We start from the raw sequence: 15991 nt of genomic DNA on the forward strand, positions 1-15991 counted from the left end.
TTTCTACTGCCAGGAATTTTGTGTAAGGTAGGCAAGCCAAGAGAAAGACAGATGAACTCTGTAGTTTCCTTCAGATCTGTTCTTTCTAAGTATATGTTTGTTTTTCTGGGAGTATGATGTGAAGAAATGAGTTTATCAAGCTATCTTAAAAATAATATTTTTTAATGATCAAGAAGACCATGGCAAAACTATAGTGAGTTTAGAAAAAGCACATTTAGTTGGAAGAAGGAACAAAAGTATCAGGCTGTCCTTCCTAACTTCCTTGCACAAATTAAAGCGTGAACCCAATGTTACTTCCTCTTACTAGTTTTGTACATTGAATTCCATTCCTGCTGGAGCGCATTTACTAAATAAAAAATATCTATTCTGCAAGATTTTTTTTATTTTTATTCTATTTTGTAAGATTATTTATTTTGTCCATTTTATTATATACCACCCCTGCACACACACACACACACACACACACACACACACACACACAGAGAGAGAGAGAGAGAGAGAGAGAGAGAGAGAGAGAGAGAGAGAGAGAGAGAGAGAGTTTCTATTTTGTTTTGTACATGCTCTATGTGAATGTGTGTCTGTCCATCTGTCTGATCTTGTGTCTATCTGTCCTGCAGTAGGCAATAAAATTTGTTTTATCCAAAGTTATGTAAACAAAATTCATTAGTTTATAAGTAAGGACATGAGTGCTTACTGTCTGATAGCTTCTGCTTGTAACTTATATTTTATTTTATTTTTTAAAATTTTCTTTATTCATCAATATTTCAAGGCTGCCTGATTCTTCAATAGTCTGGGTGGCTTACAAATAAATATGCAAGGAAGCAAACTGTATAAAAAGAAGAATATAGCTTGCCAGAACCTAGGACAAAACTAAACTAACTAAAAGGGATACACAACTCTTTCAGAATGTTATAAGGATAGAGGCTGCATGAATCTCCAGGAAGATATCCTGGAGCTTGTTGCAGCTCAGTAAGGATATCTTCTGAGTCACCCAAAATCTCATTGTTTAAAGCAGAGGTAAGGAATGATGGCCTCTTTATGACTGATGGACTTCAACTCCCAGAATTCTTGAGCCAATATTCTGGGAGTTGAAGTCTAAAGTCATAAAAGGGTCATCATATCCCACCTCTGGTTTAAAGGCTCCAGAAAGCTCAAAAGAATTCTAGGTATAGTTGGATACCCCCAGCCACAGATACAATTAATTAATCCAAACTGTAATGCAGATTTTGAGAATGGAAATCAAATGACGATTTTTATGGCCATTTTTATTATTTTTATTTTGGCTCTATCTCCATTTGTTTGATATTGTCTTCAAGGCCTGATAATTAATCAAACTTTTAATAGTTGAACACCCCACATTATTGCTCTGGGACTGTCAGTCAAGCTCTTAATAAGCAGATAGAATGATAACTTCATATTCCAGTCAAAGCTAAGTTGTTCACATCCCCCAAGGACAGGAATTATAATGAGGTAATTGTCTTAGACCAGTGGTGGCGAACCTATGGCACGAATGCCAGAGGTGGCACTCAGAGCTCTCTCTGTGGGCACGTGTGCCATTGCCCCAGTCCTAGGCTGGGTTTTATAAAACCTTTTCGCTTTAGGCCTCTGCCGCTGTGTGCAAAAAAAAAAAAAGGTTCAATCAATCAGTCAATTTCAACTTCTTGCGGGAAAAAAAAAGATCTTGAAAAGTTGGAATTGATTGAACTTTTTAGTCCCATCCAGTCTGCCGTTCCCATCACAGCCACGCCCACCCAATGGCCACACCCATCCGGCACCCGACAATGCAGAAGTGGGCTTTGGGTTTCAGTTTGGGCACTCGGTCTCTAAAAGGTTCGCCATCACTGTCTTAGACAGTAGGGTGGTATAGTGTGGGAAGTACCGGCAGCATATCTAGCTATTCTCTTCTTTCCTCCCAAATTTTCTCCTATATTGGAAGATCAAGCTAAATATTCTTTCAATGCTATCCAGCATCTCCCAAACTAGATTATTAGAAGAAATGGAGGATTCCATCCTCTCACCAGTGTTGAAGTAACAATCCAGGTATCCAGGTCACATTTAGGCATTGATCTGATTAAGAAGTATGATTAATTCAAGCAATGTTCTTCATTGGCAAAATGTCTTCACTATGCCTTGACCGTTCTCTGAAAGATCTATTGTGCTACCATATTTAATTCCATAGGTGATAGCAGTAATTCATCAAGGTAATTCGTTAAAATGGACTTGCTACGTTATGCAAAAGAGTCATATAATGACTCTAGAATTCATAACTTTACATCAGTTTTGTAATGGTAATGTGTTTTCTTATATTCAGAATACGGCGGCCTAAATTTGGATTTCTCCTACAATGCTGCAGTGGCAGAAGAATTTGGACATATTCGCTGTGGAGCTATTCCCCTAGCTATTGGGGTACAAAGCAGTATGGCTACACCAGCTCTTGCAAGGTAAATTTGTGGAAAAAAACCTTCTTGGATCCTCTCCTTTTTCCATTAAACCACAGAATTAGAGATAATTCAGGACATCAAGTCTAATTTCTTACTTAGTTTGTGCTTTTTTTAAAGGTAATACTGGAATTTCCAGAATCTTTAGAAAAGACAACAGAAGTGAAACAGTTTGGAATCTAGCTCTGCACAGCAGAGATTTTTTTTTTTAAAAAGTAATTTCGTTATCCCACATTTGATCTCAGGATTGAAGTGTAACAAAATTCTAATTTTGGAGGTGTGCTTCTATGGCTGTTTATTACTTACTTACTTACTTACTTACTTACTTACTTACTTACTTACTTACTTACTTACTCACTCACTCACTCACTCACTCACTCACTCACTCACTTACTAACTTACTTATTTATTTATGTTGCAATAAACTGCTATAATATCAGTTGAGGAAAAGTAGTGTTCAATCCCAAGCCAAACAGACACAAGCATACAGAGAGGTGATTGCAAACTTTACCGATAAGTTTTGTGATGCAAATGAACAAGTGGCAAAAGAATACTGAATGCAAACAAATCGTCTAAAGCTCAGCAAGCTCTTTTTTAAAAGCTCCTATCCAAAACAGTAGGCACAAGAACAATCAAGCAAAATTTAAAAGCACAAAATTTAAAAGCGGCAAAGAGATAAGACAAGACAAGACAAGATAAGATAACCTTTATTGTCATTTTTTTTTTACTGTGGGCACAATGGCACACATCAAAAATGAAATTTAGTTGCCCGCTCTCAAAGTGAAACATACATGACACACACCTAAACATACTATGTACAACATACGTATAGACCCACACCCCTACATATACATAACAAATAAATATTAAATATTGTCCATCTTGAACATATAATGGAAGGAGGAAGCTTGAGAGTTCACAAGGTTAATGCTGTATGGAATGAAACTATGGCTGAATCTGGATGTTCTGCTACGGATACCACGAAGCCTCCTCCCAGAAGGTAACAAGGAAAACAGGTTGTGAAGAGGATGTGTAGTGTCTCAGATAATCTTACGGACCCTGCTCAAGCAACGCTTCTGTGCTATGTCCTGGATGGGAGGGAGGGAGCTGCCAATGATCTTTTCGGCCATCCTCACCACTCTCTGTACCGCCTTCCTGTCTGAAGCAGTGATGCTTCCAAACCAGATTGTGATGCTGTATGACAGGATGCTTTCTTGTAGAAAATGGTCAGAACAGGGAAGGAAGATGTGCTTTTCTCATGCGACACAGAAAATGCAAGCACTGCTGTGCCCACTTCATCAGTTTCTCACTGTTGAGCGACCAAGCCAGCCTACTCGTTAGGAATTTGATGCTGGTAACCCTCTCCACAGGTGAATCATTTATGTACAGAGAAGTGTGGCTATGCCTGCCTTTTCTGAAATCGACAATGATCTCTTTGTTTTTTCCAGTATTTAAAACTAGGCTATTTTCCTTACACCAGTTCATCAACCCCTCAACCTCCTTGCGGTAAGCTTCCACCTTGTCATCCTGAATAAGGCCCACTACTGTTGTATCATCTGCGAACTTCACAATATGGTTGGTGGCAAACCTAGCACAACAGTCATGGGTCAACAGGGTGAACAAGATTTCAGTTTAGAAATCAAGGCATACAGTATCTGGATAAATACACAGTTGTCAGTGGAGAAGCTTGAGCTCTTTGCTCCTGTTATATAAATAGAATCATCCCTTTTTACTGCTCATTTGGAAGGGCAAGACCCCTTTCTCATCATGGTGAGTCCTGCACTAGAGTGGTGGCAACTTAGACTTCTCATCTTCAGAGACCCATGGCAGCTATGGCTGATGTTTACTCTCCAGCTCCTTCTCCTCTCCCTGCAGGTCCTCAGGCAGCAGTTCATCCAGCAACTCTGGAACTCCCTGTTCATTGTTGGTTTCCTCATCTAAGCCTGAGCTCACCGTGACAGGGAGCAAAGAAAGCTCTGATGACATTTGAGAAGATGCTTACCTTGTGCATTTACTTATTACATATTTGCAATAGTTCAGTGAAGGAAATCAAAAATGAACCTAGGATGTCCCCAGTTGAACCATTTGCTCTGACATCAGGCATGTTGTTGTTACTTCATCAGAGAGGCTACTAAGCAATCTTCAAAGGTCAAGAGACATGGGTCAAGGAATACTTTCTAGAAAAGTATCTAGAAAATACTATATAACTGACCCAAACCCATTTTTGTTTTATTTTCTTGCTAGATTATATTAGTATGGTAGATGTCATTCTTATAGACATTGGACACTGACTCACATTTTATTTGATGCATGTGCCAAATAAAAATGTTTAAAACATTAAAGTGTACAAATTAATTAATAATTGTCATATCTCACAAGATTGCAGGATTTTTATCTTGAAATTTTACAAGGACTCGGCATGCTTTGCCACAGTCTGATAAAGATTTCAGCATTCTTGCACTCTTGCACTCTTATGGGTTCCAGCCAGTGGTGGGATTCAGCCAGTTCGCACCACTTCAGCAGAACCAGTAGTTAATTTTTTGTTGCCCAGGCCCAGAATGGACTTCCGAAAGTGGCATCCACATAGAGAACTGGTTGTTCACATATTTGAATCCCACCACTGGTTCCAGCTGTTTGGATTTCTTGGATGCCATCATGGTGCCCTATAGTATCTATACTATACTATAGTGCCCTATAGTATCACTTTGCTGATCCTAGATCAGGAGTCTTCAAACTTGGCACTTTTAAGACTTGTGGACTTCAACTCCCAGAATTCCTCAGCCATCATAGCTGGTTGAGGAATTCTGGGGGTTGAAGTCCACAAGTCTTAAAGTTGCTAAGTTTGTAGACCCCTGTCCTAGATGCAGTTCATGGTTTGGAAGGGGAAAGCACTTGTCTTTTTTGCAGTGTGATATCATCTGATGAATCAGTATTCTCCATTTTAGGATTTGGGAATGTTTTATTTAAGGTATTAGTTACCACCTTTAAAGCGCTCCATGGCATAGGACCCGGCTACCTCCGAGACCGCCTTCTGCCGCAGATTCCTTCCCACAGACCGGTACGCTCCCACAGAGTGGGTCTCCTCAGGGTGCCGTCGGCCAAGCAGTGTCGGCTGGCGACCCCCAGGGGGAGGGCCTTCTCTGTGGGTGCCCCTACCCTCTNAGCAAGCGGACCTGACCTAGGGTGGATTTTACATTGGGTTTTAAATATTCGGAAGACGCAACATTAAAATTCGGTTTAATTCGGTTTTAAGGGGGGGATTGTATATATGTTCTGGTTTTAAATATGTTGTGCGCCGCCCTGAGTCCCTGTCGGGAGAAGGGCGGCATATAAATTAAATTAAATAAATAAATAAATAAAAACTAAATAAATTAGCTATTCAGTAACTAGGCTTTGCATAATTATACTAAAAGTGATTTTGATATTGGTGGTTGCTTTCCTATGGGCATGTTTCCAAAAAAATACATTGTCCAAAGTGGTCTCACTTATATATGATAGAAAGAAGCAGTTACTTATTTTGATCTTGACACCATACTTCTGTTTATATAGCCTAGGGATGAATTTTAATCTGCTTATCCCATTCTCAGTAGAGATTACCATGTCTTCCTTTTTTTAAAAAAAGTTTTATTGATTTTTTACAATAACAATCCTTAGTGCTTAGTGTACAGCGTGTTGTCTTGGTTCAATTTTTGGGGGGAAAAACAAACAATCAATACTAGTTAATTAACAGTCAATAATTATTTTTTATATTTCCATAATTAGTATATTAATTAATAATATATTTCCTTGATCTTCTCTTCTCCCAATAGTATTCTCCTTCTTCAAAATTAAACAAATATAATTTTTGATATTTGATATTTTCAGTATATAAATGATTAAATATAAACATTTCTTCCATATTTATACCAACAATAATAGTGTCCATATGTGGTATTTTTTTTCTTATCAACTTATGTTATTTTCATAAAAAACATTGATTCACCATATATCTTATTTTCATAAATCTTGTTTAAGCTCAATTTCTCCTTAATATTCAAACAATTCTTATCAGTCATAATTTTCTCAGTAATTAACATCTAAATATCCAAATTTTCCATTTAAATACATCATCCCAATATTTTTATATTTCATGTTATAAAAATACTATACTACTTATCTATCATAGCATCTACCTATAACATCTTTTCTAATCAATTTATATTTCACTTCTATTTGTAAAAGTTGATATAATAATAATAATAATAATAATAATAATAATAATAATAATAATAATAATAATAATAATAATAATAATAATAATAATAATAATAATAATAATAATAATAATAATAGTAAAGTTGGAAGGGACCTTGGAGGTCATCTAGTCTAACTCCCTGCTCAGCGTCCTTTGGGATATGGTAAAGTCTGTTTACCGACAGGTCAGAGAAGAATTTTTGAAGGTCACAACCTCGTAAGTGGCGAAGACCTCCGTCCAACAAGGTGACCAATTAACAAGATTGACAGTCCTTCAAAGAGGAATCAAGATCCAACGAAGAGAGGAACTAATCAAAGGTGGACAACGAAGAACAGGTGCCTTCAGGGGCCTTGGAAAATAGCTTGACTCCCTCTTCTTTGTGGCTTCTATCCCTCTGTTAATGCAGCCTAGCACTGTGTTGGCGTTTTTGGCAGCTGCAGCACACTGCTGGCTCATATTTAGGTGATTGTCCACTAGGACTCCGAGGTCCCTCTCACAGTTATTACTATTGAGTAAGGTATCCCCTATAATATACCCATGCATTTGGTTTTTCTTGCCTAAATGTAGAACCTTGTTTTTTTCACCATTGAATTTCATTTTGTTAGATAGTGCCCAGTGTTCAAGTCTGTCCAGATCCTCCTGTACCCTAAGCCTGTCTTCTGGAGTGTTGGCTATTCCTGCCAGCTTGGTGTCGTCTGCAAATTTGATGAGTTCCCCATCTTTCCCCTCATCCAAATCATTGATGAAGATGTTGAAGAGCACTGAGCCCAGAACAGAGCCCTGGGGCACCCCACTACGCACTTCCCTCCATGTAGATGCGGTTCCATTGAGGACCACTTGCTGAGTATAGCCGGTCAGTCAGCTACGGATCCATCTGGTGGTGATGCTGTCTACCCCACATATTTTTGTCTTGTCAAGTAGTAGGTTGTGATGTATTTATCAAATGCCTTACTGAAGTCCAAGTAAATTATGTCCACAGCATTCCTCTCATCCACTAATTTTGTCACTTGGTCAAAGAATGCAATAAGATTTGTGTGGCATGATCTATTTTTGATAAACCCATGTTGGCTTTTAGTAATGACTTTGTTTGCCTCTAGGTGTTTGCTGATTCATTGTTTGATTATCTTTTCCAGGATCTTCCCAGGTATTGAGGTCAGGCTAGTAGGTCTGTAATTTCCTGGGTCCATTTTTTTCCTTTTTTGAAGGTAGGAACTATATCAGCTCTTTTCCAGTCTCTGGTAGTTCCCCTGTGCTCCAGGATCTTTGAAAAATATAGTTCAGTGGTTCTGAGATCAAATCTGCCAGTTCCTTGAGAACCTTGGGGTGTAATCCATCTGGTCCTGGTGATTTGAACTCGTCTAGGCTGGACAGGTGCTCACTTACCATTTTCTTGCCTATCTTAACTTGTGTTTCTATTCTGTTTTTTATGGCACTATTTTTGATAGGTTAGTCTGTTTTTTTTCCCCTTTGTGTAAAGACAGATGCAAAAAACGAGTTAAATCGTTCTGCTTTCTCCCTGTTCTTGTCACCTTCTTGCCACTTTCACCTACTAATGGACCAATCATTTCCTTCACTTTTTTCTTGTTTTTTACATGTTGAAAGAAGCTTTTTTGTTATTTTTGACTTTGGTCACAAGCCTTAGTTCATTTTGAGCCTTGGCTTTCCTCACTTCATCTTTGCAGGCTTGGGCTATTTGCTGATATTCTGACTTAGTTATGTGTCCCTCTTTCCACTTTCTATATTTGTCCTTTTTATCTTTCAATTTGTCAGAGAGTTCTTTATGCAGCCATGCTGGTTTCTTTTGAGAGCTGTTATTTGTTAAATCACTATATATGCTTTTTTCAAAGTTCTTATTAAGCCTAATTTCCCCTCAATATTTCAATCATTCATTAATCCTAAATCTTTTCAAACTTAATTTATCTTTAAAATTCAAACTTTTCATTCACTTACATCAGCCCAATATTTTTCATTTTGTATCTTATCAAAATACTATATTCCTTATATCTCTTATCCCTCTTATTGTAGGGCCCCTTTATGGCCAAACTTATCTGTTTACTTAGTCATATTCAAATAAATGTTTACTTGTGTAATAGTCCATCTAGTAGGGCAAGTCAAATCTCTTGAGCCCTTCTCTGGCCTTCTTCGTTTGCTAAATAGTTTTCCAAATTAATATTTTCGGCTTGTCAGGCAGTTCTTGTATTTTTGTAATTGCTGTTGGGAGTGGAGGATATAGAGTACGTAAGATGTGTGCTTTTTGTCTCCCAAACAATGATTCTCTTGGCAGTGTCCATTTTGTTAAGTCTTCTTTCTTCTCCTCAGGTTTATTTTGATGTTCTCATGCAGAAGGTGTCTTTTCCATATTTATTGTTGTATCCAAGTCTTGTAAGTTTTTTTCTCTTTGAATTAAGTTATAATTCCCTTCATTTGTGGCTTCACCGATTAAGTCATTTTTTTTCTAGTTTACATTCTGTTATCTGGTTTGTTTGTTCATTCTTTATCATCATTCTCTGTTTGTTTTTTGATTGTGAATTTAAGTTAGAAATGTATTCATTTATGTTATCAAAGTTGTGTTTAATCTCCTTGTGGTTTAAAGCTATTGTGATTTGAATCTGACATAGCATTGCATAAATTTCCTCTTGGAAAGTATTTGTCTTGGAATGTTGCTTCTAGAGGTCTTTAATTTTTCAGGTTAAGTCCTTCAGGAGTAGGTATTAAATGTGGTTTTCTATCATTTTTAATGAGTATGTCATATCCATGTTGTCTCCTCCCTTCAAGTAATCCATCATGAGTGCCATAATCTCTGTAATTAATCTTGTCAAGCCAGCCAAAACTCAAAATCCGAACAGTCCAGTTTTGTATAGTTCTTGTCTTTATATATAATTGTTATAATTCACTGTATTTTCAGTTGTAAATGTTTCAGTAAAATCAATGTTTTATAACAATTCTTTCATTCAGGGGTCAATTGTCAACCAGTCAGAATTACAGTTCAATATATTTAGCCACCTTAAATCCTTCCTGTAACTTCCCCTGTCAAAGATTAGTCATAAATCAATTTTATCATTTTCTGTAAACAATTCATAAATTTAGAACACAAGTTCAGAGTATTTCTTTTCCTTCAGACACTTTCCAATCTTATATCTGGCCCAGTGTACATTCTCTTCTTTGTTCCCTAGCAGCTATCTTCTTAAAGGTTATTAGGGTTCATGGGAACAGATTTTTCTTTGTTTCTGGGCGTTCTCTTTAATGTGCTATGCTCTAATTCTCCACTAGATGTCAGCAGTTATTTGTTTTCCAGCTCTTTCAGACAAGAAATTATTCTTATTATTTTTCTTTTTTATATAATTTCAACAAAATCCTTTAGAATATAATCTTAGCAGTTTGTTTTAGTTTCTAAGTTTGATCAGATTGTAGTATTTTAAATTTAATTTTGTTTCTTTCCTCCTTAGAGGTTAAATCGCCACTTCCATCTATGGGGGAATGGGAGTGTAATCCCCTTCCCTCACTTTCAGAGGTTTTCTTGCTTTGGGGATCTTTCCCAGGGACTTAGTTGCAAAATAGAAGAGAGAAGATTGATACTCTCACCAATTCCAAGCACGCTATTCACCGTTTTTCTGCCTAGTGCTTTGGGACTTCAGCTGCAAGTAGCTTGGGCTAGATGCTATCAGGTCAGAGGGCTTCCCCCGGGTTGAACGGAATGACTGCCGCCATTCTGTGATCAACAGGGTACCCCTCTTCCTTTGCTGGCTCTCCGGGGTGACTTCCGATTCATTTAGGGTCCCCTGGGAGGACAAAATCAGCCGCGGGAAGTGGAGCTTTTCAATCCCATGGCTGGATGCTACGGCGCAAAAACCAGAAATCTACCATATCTTCTTTGTACTCTCATATGTTTAAAATATTCTTGGTGTAAATTACATGCATTATTTCACTCTGATTTATCCAAGCCAGAGTGTTTCATTTTATCTTCCTGTTTAGATAATAAATAGTACTTCCTGCTTCTGACTTGACAGAAGCAGCAACATAATTTAACAGTTAAAATTAGAAAGATTAATGGAAGTAATTCAAATTAAGAAAATAATGCATGGGAAGAAAATACTTACCATCCAGGTACAGTACTGAAATGGAAAAGACCAGAAATGTGTTTATAAAAAGCATTTTTGGGGAAAAGTAAGGATATAAATAGAACAGTACTTCATCAGACCAAAAGCTTATATCGCTGGACATTCTGTGTCCACAAATAAGTCATGAATTCAGTTACCTTTTACCAATAATGTATGCTGTGGAAGATCACCTGAGAACCTATGCAGTCTTCTACCTTGGAACGAAGTCATGGTTCATGAAGGGGCAGATGCTTTGCATTCAAAAGCTCTCAGGTTTCATCTCAAGAATTTCCAGATAGGATACTCAAATATTCATGCCTAATAGCTGACACTGCTTCATTGCAGAGGTTAATGAGATTCTAACAGATTTGAAACTTTATTGTGTTTGGTTTACTTGGTGAACAGAAAGTGCTGCTTTAAAAGTTGTATTTATAAGCCAGTGGATTGCTGGGCTAATCCAATTATTATGGTTTTGGTTTTATTGTTTTTGTTTGATTGCTTGTATATATGGTTATATCCTTTGTTTGTGAGCCAGAGTTTGGCTTAAGATGAATGGTCATATAACCATGTTAAAGTGTCTCTCTCTCACGCGCACTCTCTCTCTCACTCTCTTTCTGTGTGTGATGTGTGTGTGTGTGTGTGTGTGTGTGTGTGTGTGTGTGTGTTTCCTAGAATGCATTTAACTGAAGGCTATATTAAGAAAGTTGTTTTGCCTTCTTCACTTCCATTCTGATTTGAATGAATATTATTATAAATGAGTTTATCTGGAGGACTGACATTTTTTCTGTGCCTTTGTTCATTATGAAGACTTTTTTGAACAAATCTTTGAAATAAAATTTTTCCCATGCCTTTATACATGCATAATGGAGTTCTCTATGTAATTGCTTCTGACAGCTTTCTAAGCCATTTACTGCATTGTGCAGATTAAAATTATAGCTTTATATAATACAACTGTAGCAAGTGATCCAGAGAACAATCTTATTGTGTTTAATTTTTCTCTGCAATTTAACATGAATCAGTAAACAACGAAGTTCTGGTTGCAGTCAGTCATTCAGCATCCATTCAGTTACAACAGTATTGAACAAGAGGATCTTACAACCAACAAATCTGTGTAGTTACAACTGTCGCAGTATCCCCACAGTCATGTGTTTGGACACCTGGCTCGCAATTACATCATGATTACAGTCATGTGACCACCTTTTGGGACCTTTCCTGCCAGATTCCCATAAACAAAGGCAGTGGGGAAACTGGAAGGGAAAGTCGTAAGTGGCTCTTGCGCTTTTTGTCCCAAGAAGACCTATAGTATATAAGATCCTAAGGATATTATTCCCCATGGCACTCACCTGTGCACTGTAGCGGCCCCTGTCAGCTGCCGACACTCAGTAGTGCCCAGCTGCAGCTTTCACCCACCCGCACACAGCACTTGTCCACTGCCCTCCTTACTTACAACTCTGATCACACGCAGACACCAGATTTTCAGGGTTGCTGTTGCTAAGCCATGCGAATCGTATGACATTACATTTTATGACCATATCACTTAGAGACAGAAATTTCAGTCCCAGTTGTCATTGTAAACTTAGAACTATTTGTTGGGTTTAAAAATGTTCAATTTGCCAACTCCTGCAGGATAGCCCCCTAGTTAAACTAACAATACTCTCGTGTAGCTTATATATGAATCAGACCATTTCCTATTCAATAATCATATTAATTTTTATTCTCTTTTTGTTTTATGATTTTGTACACAATTTAGACTCATGTTTGAATTGGGTAGCTATATAAATAATTTTCTAAATATATAAATAACAGCTGAAGTTGTCAGTATTTTGTTCACAATTAGATTTTTTTTAATAAAAGTGTGGCAATAGTAGCTTTTAATATTCTAATCATGCCAACCCGTGAGCTATAGAGATTTGGTTGATTTATTATGTGCCATCAAGTCAATGCCTAGTTATTTGTGCCTAGAATGGGAACACTGGATTGATTTGTTCCACGCTTTATTTGTTTATTTATTTATTTTCTTGGCTGTCCATAATGTTCTCAAGACATCTTCTCCAACACTAAAGTTCAAGTGCATCAATACTCTTTCTAACCTGCTTCTTCAAATTCTGTCATGTCCAAGTCCAAAGACAGCACAATGAAATCCAAATGAGTCTAGATCTTTATATTTGCTTACACTTAATAGACAGAATCCTATCAGATTAAAGCTATAACTTTCTAATGTGATAGATACACCATGGGAGATTTCAGAGTATAACTACCCTAAACCTCTTCCTCCCCACTCCCCAAGTGCAGTCCAGGGCTGTGCATTCTCTTATTTTGGGCTTTTCTCTGGAATGTACTGCCTCCTCCATGTGAAACATCAGTGCTCTTGCTGGAATTCTCCTTCTCCGAGTGCACATTCCATAACAAATTCCAACTTTTCCTTCCATAAAGTGTCACAGGAAACACTATTGTCTGTCTGAGTCTGATTTTTGTATATATAATGGATCTTCATATTTTTTTTCAAAGACTTCATTTCTGTCCCCAAGGTGCTAATCTGCATCATCATTGTCATCATCATCATCAAGTTGGAAAGGACATTGGAGGTCATCTAATCCAACCCCTGCTCAGCCAGGAAACCCTATACCATTTCAGACAAATGGCTGTCCATTCTCTTCTTAAAAATTTCCAGCTTTGGAGCATTCACAGCTTCTGGAGGCAGGTTGTTCCACTGGTTAATTGTTGCCACTGTCAGGAAATTTCTCCTTAGTTCTAGGTTACTTCTCTCTTTCGTTAGTTTCCATCCGTTGCTTCTTATCCTGCCTTCAGATGCTTTGGAGAATAGCTTGACTCCCTCTTCTTTGTGGGAGTCCCTCTTTCTTTCCAACCCCTGAGATATTGGAACACTGCTATCATGTCACCCCTCATCCTTCTCTTCATTAAACTAGACATACCCAATTCCAGCAACCATTCTTTATATGTTTTAGCCTCCAGTCCCCTGATCATCTGTGTTGCTCTTCTCTGTACTCTTTCTAGAGTCTCAGCATCTTTTTTACATTGTGATGACCAAAACTGGTTGCAGTATTCCAAATGTAGCCTTACCAAGGCATTGTAAAGTGGTATTAACACTTCATGTGATCTTGATTCTATTCGTCTGTTAATGCAGCCTAGCACTGTGTTGCCTTTTTTGGCAGCTATAGCCCACTGCTGGCTCATATTTAGGTGATTGTCCACTAGGACTCCAAGATCCCTCTCACATTTGGTACCATTGGGCAAGGTGGTTTTTCTTGCCTAAATGTAGAACCTTACTTTTTTCACCATTGAATTTCATTTTGTTAGATAGCGTCCAATGTTCAAGCCTGTCAAGAATCTTCTGTGTCTTAAGCCTATCTTCTGGAGTGTTGGCTCCCTTATTGTTGATAATTAATCTAAAAAAGGCAGAAATTATCCACTGTTTCCTTCATTGCCTATTCTGAGGCTGGTTGCTCTGCCTGTGTCACTTTATTTTATCCTACTTGATTTTTCCACTGCGTTCATTGACTTTCATTATTAAAACTTGCAGATCATTTGCATTTTCAACTATTATAGAGTAATGTCATCAGCATATCACAGTTACCGATGTTTCTTCTTCCTGTTTTAAAACCACAATAATATATTTTCAATCGAGCCTCATTCAATATATAATCTACATATAGGTTGAATAAATAGAGACCATATAATCTTTGCCAACTTATAGCCAATCTGTTTGTTAAGTAGAATAACAAAATCTTGAAAGACTGTATATATTTGTCTCTGTTTCATCTTATATCAAACAAAATCAAAGCAGGATTATTTTGAGTACCTTTCTCAGGCTTCCCTTTTCTCAGAACTCTATAATCTTTTCCCTTAACTGCTTGTTTATTCCTTCATTATACAAAAAGTCAACTCTCATTTTCTTTACATCATGCATCACATGATGTACATTACTTTTAGTACTCTTGGCTTTCTCAATTATCAAGCAACTGGATTGTATTTATGACAGTGGGGAGAGGAGAGAGTAATGGAACCCTGTGTATCATTGAGAAACCTAAAGCTTTAATGAGCTGAATTATGCGCAAACATCAGAGGAGAAGCCACTTTATATTGGAAAGCAAAGAGAAAATTGGAGTGTATTACTTAAACCTCTTCACTATTACATTCATCTTCCACAATAGCATGAGTCCCTTTCATTGGAATAATTGTAGTAATTGAATATGCTTTCATAGATTTATGAATGAATGAATGAATATGAATGAAAATTATATGATGGCCCAACTCCCTTTCAGTGACTCTGGGCAGCTTACATGAATAAAAATCCAATAAAAAGACAATAAAAAGCAAATATCCCCTACCCCCTTGGTGACTTAAGTTTCTGTCATTGCTAAGGATCCATTGCAGCCCAATCTAGGTTTAATCTGTCACCAAACCCAACCTCAATAGGGTAAGGATTGCTCCTACTTCCCCACCCCACCTATCTACCCCCCCCCCCAGGTTCTTTGCAAAGGGATGTTTTGGTGTGTTGTCAGTGCCTTATTTTTCCTTGTTTATTTTCTTTTTTGCAGTATGGAGCCAGTCCCAGCCCAGCCCACAAGTGTGGTGCACTGCCACTCAGGGGCTACTTTTTCTTTTCCTTTTTGCAGCATGAAGCCAGCCCCAGCCCAGCAGCCCAGCTAGGCAATGCCTTGTCGGCAGTGGGAGCAACAGGATAGGAAGACCTTCTGGAGAAGCAGAGCTCAGGAGGCCAAAAGAACATAGATGGGAAGGGGGGTGGAGATATGTGGAAGTTGCAGCATCCCTGTGGTTATAAATGCATGTGGGCTGCCAAGTGCCTGAATTTTGATTTCAGGTAAAGCTTGTAAGTCCCTTTGTTTAATCAGAAATTTTGCAAATGATATTATTACTGGGAGATGCAGTGCTAGAATATTTGGGGGTTCGATGCTGAAGAATAGGCAAATGCTCAGTTTCTAGAAAAACTTATCATGCTCAGTCTTCTTTTTCTTGAGAGAAATGTGTTATATTCAGAATACAAAATGTCATGTAAGACAAGGCCAGAACAAAAAGAGGAGCAAGCAAAGTATAACCCCAATTTTATGCAGATAAGATCTCTTTTCTGTCTACTATGCATAGAAAGAGGACAACTGGAGTTCAATTATGAACATTTTGTAGAGGTACAATTTAAGTAAGCTTTTTCCAACCTGTCTTTTCCAAAGGTATTGGACAAAACA

At 37.7% G+C, this 15991-nt stretch overlaps 1 protein-coding gene across 1 annotated transcript in view; it reads left to right on the top strand.

The window, feature by feature from the left end:
• The window catches only part of LOC107283609 (probable acyl-CoA dehydrogenase 6), a 56758-nt gene that overhangs the window by 21335 nt on the left and 19432 nt on the right, over positions 1 to 15991 (top strand). The window contains exon 3 of the mRNA XM_015811540.1: positions 2312 to 2441. Within this exon, the coding sequence (XP_015667026.1) occupies positions 2312 to 2441 (130 nt within the window). The remainder of the gene's footprint in view (positions 1 to 2311; positions 2442 to 15991) is intronic.

Source organism: Protobothrops mucrosquamatus, unplaced genomic scaffold (genome assembly GCF_001527695.2).
Source record: "Protobothrops mucrosquamatus isolate PMUCROS unplaced genomic scaffold, P.Mucros_1.0 scaffold45, whole genome shotgun sequence".
Lineage (NCBI taxonomy): Eukaryota > Metazoa > Chordata > Lepidosauria > Squamata > Viperidae > Protobothrops > Protobothrops mucrosquamatus.